General features: G+C 41.6%; 1 protein-coding gene across 3 annotated transcripts in view; it reads right to left on the reverse strand.

Annotated features, from left to right (window-relative positions):
• pawr (PRKC, apoptosis, WT1, regulator) overlaps positions 1 to 17,510 on the reverse strand; it is a 73,940-nt gene that overhangs the window by 18,812 nt on the left and 37,618 nt on the right. For all 3 annotated transcript variants that reach the window (XM_080421681.1, XM_080421683.1, XM_080421682.1), the window contains exons 3-4: positions 12,539 to 12,661; positions 3,659 to 3,693 (exon numbers count right to left, since the gene is read on the reverse strand). In XM_080421681.1, the coding sequence (XP_080277807.1) occupies positions 3,659 to 3,693; positions 12,539 to 12,661 (158 nt within the window). The remainder of the gene's footprint in view (positions 1 to 3,658; positions 3,694 to 12,538; positions 12,662 to 17,510) is intronic.

Consider the following 17,510-nt stretch of genomic DNA (forward strand, 5'->3'; position numbering starts at 1 on the left):
CCTAGCGCCGAAGCCCCGCGCCTAAAAGCGAACGCTCCTCTTTCAATTTCCCTGGAATGCCAATTTCCCTGTGACATATACATTCAGGGTTACATCAACACTCAGGATTTTGCAGATTATTAGTGTTTTAAAGGCTACTTTGGACGATGGTCTTAAATCAAGATTCCTATTAGAGTAAACTATTGGATGACACTTCACACTTTTATAAGGGATAAAGCAGTGTCATAAAGACTCAAATTAACAATAATTTTACTACTAAGAATTCATCTAACATTTAGCACAATGCTTGAGGGAAATCATGCAGCTGTAAAAAGGTGTTTCTAATAAAATGACATATTATTAAGCACTTTAACCTTGGTGTCCCTATTTTAGACTTTATCATTCTAGGTGATCAGCTGTGGATCTTCTTCAGGTCATTTTGTAAAATGACCTGAAGAAGATCCACAGCGGATCGAAACGTTGTCAACTTTGTGCTAATAAAATGAAATGCCTCCTTCATGGTATTAGATGCGGACAGGTTTCGGCTCTATGCCTTCATCAGCGTAATAACGCTGATGAAGGCATAGAAACTAAACGGGTCCATATCCTATACCATGTTGCCTGTCTTACTCTAAAAATAAGGACAGAACTTGAGTGCTGGCATCATTTACATTCTCTTTATGATAGATTCTACGATAGAAGTTTGTCGTATTGTTTATGTGTGACGGAAGATGTGCTCGCATTCCTTCTAGTTTGATCATTAAAAGGTGTACATTTTCAAACATGTTCAAAATTCACAACGTTTTACATTGTCTTTTTTAGTTTCCCCCCAAAAATGTGAAAAAAGGGCATAACCACTGAAATCTTATATAGTTCGTTGACCGGGTCCCCGAGGGTTCAATACTTGGTCCCCTCATTCTCTACACCAAATCTTTTTGCCAAAAATAACTGATTTACAGGCTCACAACGTATAACAAAGCAAAGCATTGTGAGCTTGTTGATCTGCCATTTTTGCCAAATGTTTTCCCCAGAATAGGGATGCTAGGGTTTAATAATATTAATTACTTGGGTGTAAGTTTGAGAACTCTGCTAACCACTTTGGCTGATAGAGTGAGTTGATCTTAGACTATCAAGACTCTAGAGGCCTAATGTATAAATTGTGAGCATAAATGATACTAAAAGCTTGCGTAAGAAGGTTTTCACATACACACGCGGGACATATAAAAATGAACGTGGTGTGAGAATGTGCGGGCCATGCCACAAACTCATGTCTGGCTCTGTCAGTTGGCGATGCCAAACTATAAAATACTGAACCAACTGTTATAAAATAACATTTCCAGACAATTTACTGTGCTATGTCAATGAAGTAGTGAATGAAAAACCACAATTATGTCCACTGATACACGATAATAGTTTAATCATTTATGTGGATCATAAAGGCCAAAACCCAACTGGCATAGTAATTTCCAATTTATAGTTCCCCTAACACCGGAGGAAAAAAAATCTAATTATCCAGCCTTTTAATACCTTGTCATGAGGAACTAACAGGAATAAAACTGTGTTGTGTTCATGTTTGGGGTCGGCACCAGAATTAATATTAAAACAACCAAACGAATATAACACCACATCAGCGACGAGAAGAACAGGCCTAAAGACTGTCTACAGAACAAGGATGAATAGCCAGCCTGCTGTTATAGGCTACCAGTAGGTGGGTAAGAGATTATTAGAGCATAAGACATTATTGTCATTCATATTTTTTCATCAGAGATGCACAGCAGAACACAATTATGTTGCAATGGCTCTGTTAAAACACCACAATATTAATTTCAACCCTTTTTCCCCACACTAAGTCTACTATTACTATTACTTCAAAGCTTTTCTTACATTTTATGGACTTATGAAAGACACATTTAACATGCAAGTTGGAAATGCATCCCCACCCAGTTATGCAAACCCGTTGTACTGTACCCGTTCCTCTGTGATACGCATGCTGAGTTTGAAGTCCGTCGGGCCCATATATTGGCATACCCTTATATGGCCATATCTGTCGGATCGGTGGTTATGAACAACTGGTTCACCATATACTGTATGCCTATATGGGCATATCGGTTGGATCAGCAGTCCAAAAAACAAGCGCTCCACTTCCAATTTACCTGGAATGCCAATTTACCTGTGACATATATACTAGAGGTTCGGCACCTACGTTGAACCACCAACCCGACCGGTATGTCTACAGAGTCGGTCGGTCCCATATATGCATATGACCATATATGGGCATAGCGGTTGGATCTGTGGCTCTGGACAACCCTTATCTCCATATATGCCTATATATGGGCGTATCGTTTTTTTTTATGGTTATGTCTGAGTCACAGTGACGTGGCCGTGGTCCTGTCTGTATATGGCCGTATCGGGTTTGTTTATGGTTATGTCTGAGTCACAGTGACGTGGTCGTGCCTGTATATGGGCATATCAGGTTTGTTTATGTTCATGTCTGAGTCATAGTGACGTGGCCGTGGTCCGCCCGCCCGCCCTCCCATTTGCCAATTTTAATATAGGAGACACACATCCTATATTAAAATTGGATTAAGGGAGGACAGGCGGACGGACCTCTGACGTCACGTTCATGTCACCATGACTCAGCCATAACCATATAAGGAGTTCCCAATGCAGCTACGCCCAAATATGGAATGTGTTGTCTAACTTCAATGTGTCATCATGGCATCAGCAAACAAATCAGTCAGCTCCATAAATGGGCACAAAGGGGGGCATGCCCATATATGGGCATACTGATGACATCAGGGATCTCCTTATATGGGCATAAAGGGGACTGACAGATATATATATATATATATATACATATATGGGCATAAAAGGGAAAAGAACTGACAGATACAGAGATCTCCATATATGGGCATATCAGTCAGATCGGCCGTGCGATGTAGGTGAACTCTAGATGTTAGGGCCGCGTAGCAACCCAAACCTACACACACACACACACACACACACACACACACACACACACACACACACACACACACACACACACACACACACACACACACACACACACACACACACACACACACACACACACACACACACACACACACACACACACACACACACACACACACACACACACACACACACCTGTAATACAATGCAATCACATTACCTCATGACCTAGTTTCCTCACCAAAGCAACAATGAACAGTGACAATATTGAATATATTGCAGAGTAGTCATGTCAAACATTAGCATTACTGGCTCAAATCTTTCAGAGCAAATCTCATTGTTTCAGCACTGCCTGCCAAGCAGAAGAATGATAGTCTAAACATTTGACTTGTTTAGACTCTAAACAAAAAGGGGTGCTGGCAATAAGTCAACCACTTGGGGGGAGAGAGACCATTCAAACTCTACAGTGAAGTATAATTTTAACTTCATCACACGACAGTGTCAGATGACAAGAATTACGCATTATCACCTTTTTCTGTTGAAAATCCATAATTTAACAGCTAACAAAAGATAAATGAATATGAATGAGCGGAGAGCAGCAAAAAAACACAGGAAAGGTGCAAATTAGAAGCAAACCTAAGCTATCATAATCATAATTAATTATTTCACTTATCACCTCATAATGCTCCTTCAGTCTCATAATAACAAAAGCTCTCATGCTCACCTCTTATGGCGACTGCTCCCGGATCTTGGAGACTCCTGGAAAGAAAACAAAGGAGAGAATGCATGAGAGGAGGAAATGTGTCCTTATCTACAACAACGGACGAAGGCTCTCAGTTGCCTCACTAGTACACGAGAGAGGATTAAAGAACACTTCAGAATGAAGATGACTATTCTTCAGAATAAAGAAGACCGTTTTAGTTGAAACATTAATCAAATGTTGACTGGGAGCACCTTACGCTTCAGTGTGAGGACTTTATTTGTGTACCTGTCTGATCAGGTCCTGCACCTGCTTTAAACTGGAATATGCAAGCTTGTTTTCTTTTTTTAAAGTGGTTAACTTCCCACAGTGGAAACAGCATGAGATGAATGTATTTATAGCGAAGTCCATCAGATTGAGCGTTTGGGTGCTTCATATTGTCAGGAAACTGAAAAACTCTAGGCTGGTATAGTATACCTTAGGCGGTGTCTGTTCAGCACAGATGAAACACACAACAAACAAAAAAAAATATCCATCTAACAGGATAACAGAAATTCATCAGCAGTGGCTTTTATAGAAAGCCTTTAGGTTGTGTATAAACATTCTTGAACTGCAGCTGCTAAATTGATATATAGATAAGCATTGCTGCATTTAATAGCTTACCCAGAGCCCTTTAGCCCCAAGTTGTTTCTGAACAATCTTGTTTCCTCAACAGGAGGTGCATGTTTATCATCTTTCCCCATTACTGTATTATCTAAAGGTTGCTTAGATCTATACTGCAGCGATGCTCCCCGCAAATTCCCTTTTGGTAAGGTAGCGCTTCCATCTTAAAAATGAGGTCTGTGTCACAGGCACTATCAGATGAATACATATCTCCTCTTTCCTAAGGCCTTGTGCCGTGAAGGGCCACTGGTTTGATTGAGGACTCTCCGCTCTGCTTCACTCTATCAGCCCGACCCGGGCTTTAGTGGGTGTGCATTGCCGCTGTGCCCTGGCTCTTAGCATGCACCAGCCTCTCTGTCTCAGTGACATATCATCCATTACCTGCACTATTCAGTGCTGTATAGAATCCCTCTCCCCATCTCTCTCCAGTGACTCAGGCCTGGACAGATTCACTAAGATGGAGGATAGCGAGAGGATAGGCATTGGGAATGGCTCTCCAACGCTGCCGCAATGAGCCACAATAGTGGCCTTTGTTTGACACGGTGTACAATAAATGTTTGAGTTTTACGTCTATCTGAAGTCTGCTTCAGAATGTTTTTCTATGTTTGTGGAAATACCAGTTCATAAAGCTGATTTATTATTCCATTCTACTAACTACAAATCCAGTAGTGGGGTGTTGTGCAAACTACAGATGATTAGAAAATTAAAACCTAACTTTGGAGGGAACTTTGGAAGTTGATTACATTGGTGGTCACAGAGGAGCTCTCAGCTCTGCTCACTGCACATAAAGTATGGACTTATTTAAGGATTAAGGCTTACTGGGATGGCCAATGTCTCACATCACTGTCCTTGAGAAAGGAGTTGAGGAATGCTGTTAGAGATAGAACAGAGTGAAAGAGCCAAAGGCATGATGGATTTTTTTAGTAGAGGAGAGGAATTAAAAGTGAAATTCAAGGGAGGGCTTTTAGATTGGATTTGAGTTGGCAAAGCAGATAAATCTATACTATGAATGTACATCTAGATCGCTGCTTATAGACAACAATCATTTATTATTCTGTTAATACACATTATGGTACAGAACTCATGAAAATGCTGTCTATATGTTAATCCATGTTTATACTGCGATATGAGGGAGAACCGAAGGTCTAACATCCCCTTGCCCTGGATAGATTTCTACTGCCCTCAAATGAAAATATGATTTTATATGAATTATTTTTTATATGAAATGAATTAATGTGTCAATGTTTGTACCAGAGATTTCAGGGGCCTTCTGTGACATACAGCATATGCTAGAGTCCCATATCCGAGAGCCCACTGACAAGGGTCAGAGCACTGAATTGATTGCTTTCTAAGGTGATGGACTGCAATATGGCCCAAGATAATTGATGACGGTTGGGTCAAACTGGTTACCACGACACGAAGAAGCACACTAGTGTACAGTAAAGCACTCTGAGGTGATTTAACTCTCAGTATAAAAATACATCGAAATGGTGCATTTGGGCTAATTTCTTTACTCTCAGAGTTACATTGACACACATGCTGTAGACTGCACCATGTACGGTCAAAATCAAACATAAAATCACTTGAGCTTCAGGACAGAAAGCTATAACAAAAGGAAAGAAAAGCAATACTTAACAATTGTTCATGGTGATCATTGTCTGGTTTTGTACAGCACGTGCAAATCATTTGGCTGGTTTGACAGACACTAGAACTGTACACTTCTCTGTCTACTTAACAACTCCAAATTACTTCTGAAGTGTGTCAACTTAACTTCAAATATGTCTATACATCTTTGTACGCTGTACAAACAGGAATTGGGTGCAAAATCTATCAAAGACAAAATGAAGATTATAGTGCTCAAGTACTGCAAGTGCAATAACATTTTCACATGCACACTAATAAATTCAAGGAAAGCTACAGAGACTAGAATTGGGCACTTAGTGGAGCAAAAACCTCCACCAGGAGGCATAATATTAAAACTTACACTGACACAGAAATGTCAAACTGTGTTTCTTTCCCTGTCTGTCTCTCTTCATCTCGGTCTGTGTGTACACACAGTGCGCACATGCGCGAGCCATCGGTGCACGCTATGTCATCATGTGTAGTTGGTGGTAATCAGATGTGCACATGCAATGTAGGTGCTGCGGTTTCTCCGACAGATGTAGCAATCTTTATAAACTTCACCAACGAGGGCCTTGACAAGTACTGCACTAATTAGTCCTGTAACTCACTGTTAATTAATTAACTGGCCCTTGAACAACAGGCCATCATTGTTAGAATATCTTGCCTTATGGTTGTTGAGGAAAGTGCAAATACCATACATTAAGTCGTTAATGAATAACAAAGGCCATCGTTGACTTATTAAGAGAGTATGTCCATCACCACCTGTGTTGTTGAGTGTATAATTATCTACTACACAGTACTGAATTTCGGTTGCAATATTTTAAGACAAGTTGAAAGATTGTTGCTTTGGCTGTGTTACAGTACAAATAGCAACTATACAGTTCTAACCAGAAGCATTTAATTATCTACCAATCAAACTCAACAAAACAAAACATGCTAAACATTAATTTACATGACAGCAAATTATACTGTTACACAATATCCAATGAAGAAGAAGAGATCTATGAACAATATAATCCTTGTTATAAATAAAACTACTTTACATATAGCTTGTTTTCCTGTAAGGAAAAGTACCCAAAATACAGTTATTCATTGCTCAGTTACAGTGAACATTGTGGCAATGCTTGTACCTGACAGTGATAAAAACACCTCCTTTACAGACTTGCATTTGCCATATTACAGGCCATCATGCCTAATGGTGGTGCTTCAGAGCATAAGAACCATTTGTCTTAGGTGTGAGCCTGCGACAAGGTCAATGAAATTCACATACGACTCCTCCATAGAACTGCAGACTGCATGGGCTTGGGTGACTTTATTTATCATGCTTGAACACAACTGACAGCACCCCAAAGCCCCATATATAGGACTATGCTGAGAAAACACACCCCTGGATATCATACAAAGATCATTAAGGCATTATGTGTCCTTTATATCCTCCGTATAACATGAGATGATTATCATTAGCTACTATGGAGTAGGGCTGCAACAGTTAATCAAACAAATCAATTTATTTGATTATAAAAAAGTATACATTTTAATAAAGTAATCGATTTGCAAAAATTGGGACGCATTGTGAGCTTGTAGATCAGTAGATCAGTGGTTAACCAGACTAATTGATTTAGTAGACTATAAAAAATCTATTTATAAGTGTTAAATAGCTCTATATTCTGATAGTAATCATTGCTCTAGAGTGTTTGTTCAGTAACAGGAGTCTCCATGTCTTTCCTCCATGTCTTGTTTTAACCAAAACATATCACTTTTGATGCCCTCCCCAAACTCTTCCTTTTTTTTCTCTTGTACATTTTTAAAAATTTTTAATTTTTCATACCAGTAACCTGTAAGTATGACGTTCTGTATAGTAGTGTGTATATCTGTCTGTCTCTTATATGTCATCATGATTTGTGTGCGTGGGTATCTCATTTTAAACAAGCTTAGTGCTTTATGAGTCTTCCAGTTTAGTAGACCTTGTATTGTGAATTTGTACTTCCATGTACTGTTGTTCTCATGTCTTACTAAATAAAGTACATCAATCAATCGATCAATCAATCAACTTACCCTACCTTTAATCAAAAAAGTAATCAATAGAATGATCGTTAAGATAAGTTGCAGCCCTACTATGGAGCAAATGTTACTGTAGTATATTATTAGTACTTCACTAAAGGACAATATTTGAGCTGAAACCTACAGGGCCATCATCATCACATATTGTATGATGACAGTGAACTCTGTATGTGCGTGCGTGCGTGTGTGCGTGCGTGCGTGCGTGCGTGCGTGCGTGCGTGCGTGCGTGCGTGCGTGCGTGCGTGCGTGCGTGCGTGCGTGCGTGCGTGCGTGCGTGCGTGCGTGCGTGCGTGCGTGCGTTATCTGGTGCATCCGTTTACAGATAGTCCCAACTCCCTGATGGAGCAGATTTGCATTTCTTGAAAAGGGAATTTATGGCTTTTTGTGATCTTCATCGCGACTCTGACACCCCATTAAATTCTGAAAATCTCCAAAGGCATGCCTTCTTCAAGTCCAACAATAGAATGTCTTCAGCATTCAAGCCAGCTGCAACAGCCTGCACGGGTGAGCTCAGTCTATTTCGCCCCGCAAAGCCGATAAAAATCACCATCTTACTGGAGGCATTCAGTCAGGTCATGCGAAACGTGCTTTTCAAAAAGTAAGCATGATTGGCATTTTGAACGGAACCTAAAGAATGAAAGAATGAAAAGGTGGGGGCTAAGAATTCAACTGGCAAAACGATGTGCTATTTTTGTTTCATTGTTACTATAAGAAGACAGCTTATAGGTCTGGTCAGCTTCATTGATATGAATGCTTTAATGAATACATCTAGGAACCATATCAAATTCAAATCATCACATTTCCTAAGACAACATACTGAAACACTTTGCTGAGGTGGATAGTGAACATTTGCTTGCTGTGCTGACAAGATGCTCTACAAAAGACATCATCATTTTGGACTGGTGCAAAATAAGAAAGCAAATGAGGCCTGTTAATGAGTGTTGAATGCTAATTGACATCGTTGCTGAGAGGGAAGTGAGAAAATGTAAAAAGAAGACAAAGAGAGAGAGAGCGAGTGCAAGGGACGGCAAGGGAGGGCAAGAGAGAGGGAGATAGAAAGAGTGAGAGAGTGTGAGTGTGAGTGAGAACGAGAGTGAGACTGAGACCAGAACCAAATCTTGCTCCATATTGGACTCCACAGCAGCACATTAAAAGCAGATGATCCCTTGGAATGTTCCATACGGGGTTCTGTTTGCCTGACACGGCTGCAGGATTATGGAAATTGTTTTCCTTGTAGGGCTCACATACCACAGGAAGGTAAGGCTTGATAACCAGGACCACATGAAGGACCCAGGAGAGGGCCTCTCCATGACCTGCCATCAGAGTCCATGCTCATTGGATACAGGAATATTCTGCCACAAGGGCTGTGTGTGTGTGTGTGTGTGTGTGTGTGTGTGTGTGTGTGTGTGTGTGTGTGTGTGTGTGTGTGTGTGTGTGTGTGTGTGTGTGTGTGTGTGTGTGTGGTCTAAGAGGTGGGCAACCCAAATGAATATTATGAAAATCTGTACACGCGCACCATACACGCACATGCTTGCACACACTGCATTTGGCGTACTGTAGTAGTCAATATTTTGTATTCTCCAAATAATGTCCCTTCTTTTGCCAAGATCTGTGATGAAGTTTCCATTAGAGCTGCAGCAGCAGCAGCAGCATTATGTTACCACACAAGAGTTACAGCGTGTTTTGGTTGGAAGAAACATCTTGAGTTCTGGATAGTTAATTAACAAAGCGGATCTGAACAGGAGGTGAACTGCACTTCATATTACTTACTGTTCACTCACCCAGATATCTTGATACCGGCTAAGAGGTCCGACTCCCTTGCTCTTGGTGTGGCTCTATATCATAATAGCCTGACATGGCAATTGCATATTGTCTCCTGGTGATAAATGGGGCCATGCTTGAAACGGCACATTTTTGGTATGCTCCGTCTTTACCAATGTCTGTCTGACATCTCTGCAGTAAATCCACTGTCAAAACCGTCTACCGCTCCATGTCTGTCTATATGTTTCGCTCTCTCCATCCCTCCCTCCCGCTCTCTCTCTCCCCTCTTCCAGCTGTGTGGCTGTCTGCGGGTTGTGAGCTATGGTTAGTCTGTGGGTGATGCAAAACTTTACAGAACGTCAATCATAACCAAGCGACGCTGAGGCCTAATTCGCACTTTACATTACGGCGGGGTCAAATCACAAAAAAATTAAAAAATAAAAGGTATTTCGATGAAACCTGTAGATGAAAATCTGTTATTTTGTGGCAAACGTCACAGTCGTACAACACATTAGGCTTAGGGCAAAACAAGAGAACCGCCAGCGATGGGTTGTGTGTTGGCTTGCATCTGTTCTCTGTTAAGGCTTGGGATTTTGTGGTGAGGATTTCCTCAGCGGGCACAAAAGGACATATCCCATTTGATGTGATGGATGGGTCATTTTAAATCCGTCTCTGAATGGATGGATGTATGACAAGGTAGCAGACATCTCACTCTGCTGTACTTTGTGTGGAGAGTGTAGGGGAGTGTTTCTTACGTAGGGCATTAACGAATAGTGATTTATGGTATTCGAATTATTCGACCCAAAAGTATTCGAATAGTCGATTATTCGGTTTGATTATAAAAAATATTTTTTTTTTTTTTTTTTTTTTTTTTTTTTCAACTGCATTGATGACTCGACTCAAGGAATGCGAGTTGACGTCACACCAGAGCTCACAGCTACGTGTCAGCTCTAGAAAAGCCACACAAAAAAAAAAATCATTAAAAAAAAAAAAAAATGCTTTTTTTTTTTTTTTTTCGAATTGTCGAATAGTGGTTTGATAGTCGAATAGTCGGTTTGATATTCGAATATTCGAATATTCGAATATTCGAATATTCGACTATTCTGTGAATGCCCTAATGGTCGGTAAGCATCTTTTTGCTTAATATTTTTCTCAGGCAGTGTCTCAGCAGGTGCCGTCACTCTCTTCTTGTTAGCAGCGCGTTTGTGTACATATGTCATTCAATTTATGTAAATAGACCTTTCCAGCATTCCGCACAAAACGCCAGTAGGGACACAATACAGATGACACATCTGGAAAGCAAATCTTAAGCGAGATCCAGAGAAATAACCAGTCAGCTGAGCAAGCCCATTTGGATGTCTATATTTGAAGATATGTCATTTAGATGCAAACTCTTTACAGAAACTCAACATATAGAACATTCACTAATACTGTAGGTGTCACAGTGGAAAGCCACTCTCTTATTAATAAATGAGAAATAAATTTCTCACTGATTCTCCATATACTTGTGTGACAGCACAGGGCTTTGGTTCAACATAAATTACTGTTCTCCACAAAAAAGAAACTATCGAATTATGGCTTTTGTTCAATGTGAATTCCTATTCTCCACAAAAAGGAGATACTCCATCAAGTCATGGCTTTTGTTCAACATAAATTACTATTCTCCACAAAAATGAGAAAACTCCATCAAATTATGTTCTCACCATATCTGATTACATTTGGTTTCATTTTCAGTCTAATCTGCTCATCCTACAGATGACTGCCGTCCTTATGTGCAGCATTGGGGGGTTTGCTTTGATTGAATGAACATAATAATACCTGCCACGATTAAAATACTTATTTGCTGGATATTGATGAGACTGTAATTCACACAGATTAAATGAAGGCAGCACTCACAGCATTAACAGATGGCAGATCCTGATGTTAATTTAACTCTTGAGAGTGTGAAAACCCTAAAGGGTCCATTTGGGTCAAGTTTCACAGTCTCAAGAGTAAAAATAGATTTAATGTGCAGCAATTCACCTTGTAGTGTCTTTGTTCTGAGCTGAGCTGCAAAGATAAGCTATACTGTGTTATATGAAAGAAAAACGTAGCTTCAGAGCTGTTCCTGTAAATAGATTACAAACGGAATGATGAAACACCAAGGCACCCTAGTGTTTGGATGGCTGCAGCGCATGCCTCATTGCTAAGGGCTGGTATCTCACTAGGCAACAGTGCCTCTGTTCGACAGCACTGGGTTATCAATGTCTAAAACATTGTGCTCAAGTAATTGGGGCCTCAGGGTACAATTTAACATGTTTACAAAGACGACTGCATTAATGAAGAACAGACGGTCGATATACATGAGCTTCACTCCATACAATCTGCCATAGAATTATTTTAACTACTGTACTTAAGCCTGTGTTGGCATTTGAAGAATTGTCTACAGTGTCTACAGTGCAAGCTCACAACGCATTGTAAGCTTGTAGATCTGCTGTTTTCTGTCATTTTTCGACAATGTTCGCCTATAATGACAAGGCAAGCCCAAAATATGGACGCCAGGTTGAGAGTGCAAGACCTGGAACGCATCTGTGTCACTTTAGATTTCTTTGGCTATTCAAAAATAGCAGATATACAAGCTCATAGCGCGGCACCGAGTGCCGCGCTATGAGCTTGTAGATCTGCTATTTTAGAAAAATCTTGAAAAAAAAAGTTTAATTTTTTTCCAAAAACTGTTAGGATATAGATTTTTTTAAAGAATCGCCTCAGGTCTTAATGGGTTAAAGAGTAGCAGAGGCCATGTGGCCCGCTCCTTACCTGCCCTAGGTGTCCGGGGTCAGAGGCCACGGATTCATTCTGGCAGGTGTTAGCCTGAACAAGCTGCTCCTCCCTCTTCCTCTCCTTCTCCCCGGTGTCATCGTCCTCCAGTTCATCCAGGCTCTGTGTGGCAAAAAGAGAAAGATGTCATCAGGTCAAGTTTGCAATAGAGTGAGGACTCGCAGGCTGATGCAGGGTGACAGGCGAGGTCATTCCCGCCATAACAGTGACGGTAACTCCTGACTCTGCGCAGCCACTCTCCCCTAATAATCCTCTTAAGGCATGCTGACATTCATTTCCAGGAATCCCCAGGGAGCCTCGGCACAACCCAGCCCCAACGCTGCATGGAATCCTGGCAGGCAACAGGAAGACCGCCTGTCTGGAGGCCTTTCACCTCCTGAGGATACCATATCTGACCAGTGGAATGCCTCCAGCGCGCACGCGCACACACACACACACACACACACACACACACACACACACACACACACACACACACACACACACACACACACACACACACACACACACACACACACACACACACACACACACACACACACACACACACACACACACACACACACACACACACACACACGAGAGAGAGTGGGGAGTCAGCCTTTCTCCCTAGTGGGAGATTTTGCACATTTTGCCTGGGAAAGCATCCAACTTTAGTACTAAGACTCCTTTTTTTAACATTATCAAATACGCACGTCGTCTAAACTTCCTATATGCCTTACTGTTACCGGAAATTATGCAACAAAGCGGCTGGGTTCGTTTATCAAAAGAGGACGTGAAGATGCATTGGGCAAACAGAGCTTGGTGGTAGAATGGATGGATGATTAAGAGAGAAGGCGAAACAGGCCGAATTCCCAGAGGAACAGCACAGAAACCAGTGTTTCCTGTTTCATGCTGTAGGACGAACAAAAGGTGCCTGCATAACAGGCCCTCTAATGGTAAAAATAGCCTTACATGGCAAACGAGGAATGCGGTCATTTGCAAAGCCTTTCCTGCCAAAGCTTTTATCAGCGCTCCTTGGAGAAAATAGTACAAGCTCCTTTCTTCTCCAGTCTTGTCGAGTCTGAAACCAACACCAACATTCTCCTCTGCCACCTCCTGTCATTAACCCATTAACTCATTGAGTGCCAATGACGTCGCAGACGTCACGTTTTTCATAAGCCCAGAGTGCCAATGACGTCTGAGACGTCATGAAAAAAAAAAAAAAAAAATAAATAAAAAAAAAAAAATTTTGAAAAAAAAGGTTCAGAACCCAAGATATGATGATTTGAAGATTTGCTGCTCCATTCACTTCTTGTTTAACTTTTTAACTGAAAAGGCTGTATCTCGGCTCCAAAGCACTTTTTTTTTACAATGTATTTTTGGCCTTGGCACAGGGGTGATATAGCCAGAAATATTTTTGGCACTGAATGAGTTAAGACCGGGAAAGCATCTGTCATTTTAGATTTTAACCACTTTGCCATTTTTTTTGAAAAATCGTGGAAATGTGTGCAAATCTTTGAATATATATATATTTTTAAAGCGAACATTTGTAACTCAAATCCTTGCTTCGGGGGGGGGGGGGGTCCTGGAACAAAATATGTTTTAGATGGGGGTCCACGGCCAAATACATAAAACGTTTGAGAACCACTGATATTGTAGCTAAATAAGTGTTTCTTAAGTGTTCTTAACAGGTTAATGGGCCCTCTTTACACATTCCTATTCATATTTCATCAACCAACCTGCATGTACAGTATGTGCATTTATACTTCTATGGAGTTTGCCTCTTGAAAGCCTTTTGAAACATGGCTGCAGTCATTGCAAGTAAAGCTTAAAAAAAAATATTTAAATGAAATAATGGTGTATTTAATGCAAAACCAAACAGAAGTCAGACTGTGCCGACACTATGTGCAGTGACTCAACATTTTGCTATGCACTAGCCGCTGGAATTCGGGATTGGGGGGGGGGGGGATCTCAAAAGTTTATCTTGGACAAAGATGCAGCCTATTTTGCCCTGTTGAAATTGCTTGAAATTGCTTTGCATTTCTCTTATTCCAAATAAAGCCATGGGCGATGTGTGCAACCATATAAGGGATGTTTTTGTTTCTGATGTCATCAAACTGAGACTCTTGGTGTGCATTTTTCGGGCCAATTCCTCACCTTGGACTCTGGAAACAAACAGATGGAGTGGAATGATGAATGAGAAATGATTCCGCTCTGTGCTCACAGTTAATCATTCAGAAGCATGAGAGATTAAGAGTTTAGGACCAGAAGGTTAAATTCTCTATAAAACAATATTAGCCACAGTTACAGTTAAGACTATAAAACATACTCATATTGCCAGGAGTAATAAAAGAGAACCACAGGATTTCCCAGGAAACACATATTACTGCATTTATCTGCTGTTTTGAGGGTCTCTGAGGAAGTGATGATGAGGAGACAAAAACCCCAAGCAGCCAGACTCTCAGAATCCTTTCTGCTTCCTGTTTACAATATGACAGCATGTCAGGGCCTCAAAATGTTTACTTTTCAGTAAAACAAGCATCCCAAAGCATCCTACACTGTCCCAGTGTAGGATGTGGATTTAAGAAGCTACATCTGGAGTGGTCCGTCCTGGTCTGTTGGCTGTTGTGGTTGGAAACGTTCTCCCCTTTCTGGGAGCAAAAGGAGCCGTCATCTATCATTCTAAAGCGCCATCCTTGGCAGCAGGAATTTGCAACACATCTAAAGGTTTAAACTGAATAACAGAGGACTGGATCCCTAAACTTTCCTGCATGGACTTTTCTCTCTCTTAAGTGACATCCCTTATGCAAGGGTTTGACCAGTAGGCATAAGCAGTGAAGGATAAGTATGATGACATGTACTGCAGCTTTCCATACAAACCGCACTGCCTTGCCTCTGTCCGATGGATCATTTGAGGTATCTGTTAGGTGCTGCTTGTGCCAGCAGAGTAGCAATGATAGGTTGGCTGTTGATGTGCGATGTTGGGCCCACATGTTCATCTGCATGCTGTTAACCAATGATAAGTTGGCTGTTGATGTGCAATGCTGGGCCCAAAGGTTCATCTGCTGTTAACCTTTTCCACAGTGACAAGTGAGAAGACAACATGCTGATGTTTCCCTGGTCCACTACGGCTGTCAAAAGAGTGATTAACTACCATTCTTAAAGCTGCACCATGTAACTCTCATGTTATCATGACAGAAACAGGCATCTCCATATATGGGCACAAAAGGGACAGACAGACGGGTACAACAGACAGACGGGTACAAAGCCCCTGACACTATGACTCAGACATATTGGTCGGATCGGCAGTGCGACGTAGATGTGTCGGCCCGAACTCTAGATGTGAGGGCGGCCCAAAAAAATCATCAGTTAGGCTATAATTGAACTCTGAAAGTGTAAAATGTACCCATGGCTGCTTCCAAAGCTCATAAACACTGTACAATCCTGAGAGTTGATTTAACTCAAGAGTGTAAAAATGGACCAATATGGGTCTAAAGTGTACAGCAGGCTTAATGACTTCTGTACATTAATCACCATGTGATGACTTCATTAAAATGATCTATTGGGAGGGGGATGAGCCTTGGCACAAATGGTGATTCATACTGAAGCCCAGGCCGTCATTTAATCAGGCATGCCAGTCGGTTCCAACGACAATGCCAACAGCTATAGTACGACATTGACTGGACTTCAGGTATGGGGTCAGGGATCAAAGTGAGAATCAATTATGGAGCCGGGGATTGGGGCCGATTCATGCCACACTGCACACTGCCAAGGTCAGCATTGTGTTGATGAGGGTGAGACCAGAGCTACAGTATGTCACCTACTGTCTAACAGCCCCACAAGGTGTGAACTAGGATCCACTGGTGTGTGGTAATCGCATTTCTTTTCTGTTTTCTGTATTATGTAAATATTATGGAAATGTGAGTATCGCTCTTCGTTGACCGGGGTCTCCCTGGGGTGTCCAAGGGGTCTATACTTGTCTTGGCCCCCTCATTATTAACCTCTACACCAAAACTCTATCTCGATCTATTTTTGCCAAATGTTCGTGTCAGATAGGGACGCTATGGTTCTTGTAGTTGTTGTACACACACAATGTTGTTGCGCACGCAATGTCTGCATGCACGGATGCAGACGCGTGTACACATCTCAGACAAACCATAATGCACTGTTCCGGTGCCAAACCTTCGCCTCTCTACAAACGTAGAGATTTGGATTTATCACCCTGGTCAATCTCAGCAGAATTCCACAGAAACCTTGTTTTCTGCAAGGGTGGTTTGGGGAGTCAAATTGTGCACAAGGCATTCTCATAAAAAGTTTGGCCACGAGGCGAAGAACAACACAGAATTATTGTCATCAACATCAATGTTTATCAAGTGAAAAAAGCCTCAGTCTGGCTTTGGCTTTGAAGAACACAGCTACTTCGCTTGACCCCCCATTTTCACTTGAGGGTGAGACCATAATATTAGCGTGCTCCGAGAACTTTAACAAATAAAAAATCACTGGACTTCAATAAAAACCAAGCCATCAGCAAACAATCAACTGGAGTCCACTGTGATTGTTGACCCAGTGCTAGCAGCATCAGCATTCCTTTCAGTGTGTCAGACAGGGCTGGGGCCTGTGTGTGTGTGTGTGTGTGTGTGGGGGGGGGGGGGCAGCCCAGTCAGCAGGACCGGGCAGAGGTCTGGTACTGTCTGGACCAGCTTCAATACATCTGTGGGAAACAGCCCTCAATGCAACTCTGGCCTGCCAAGCTTGTTATCCGCTCTATAACCTCCACAGTCGGTTTTGGAGGTAGCGATAAACTCAGCCGGGCTTGTAACAGGCTTGTGTGTGTGTGTGTGTGTGTGCACGCGCCTCTGTGTAGGGTTGACAAGCCAGGGGAGGCATTCACAGTTTGTGGGGGTTCACTTCATAAATAGTATTTTACCCTCCAACACCGCAGACCTCCCCAGAAAACCACACAGCTCCC

The sequence above is a fragment of the Gymnoscopelus braueri genome (genome assembly GCF_963280865.1).
Source record: "Gymnoscopelus braueri genome assembly, chromosome: 23".
NCBI classification, from domain to species: domain Eukaryota; kingdom Metazoa; phylum Chordata; class Actinopteri; order Myctophiformes; family Myctophidae; genus Gymnoscopelus; species Gymnoscopelus braueri.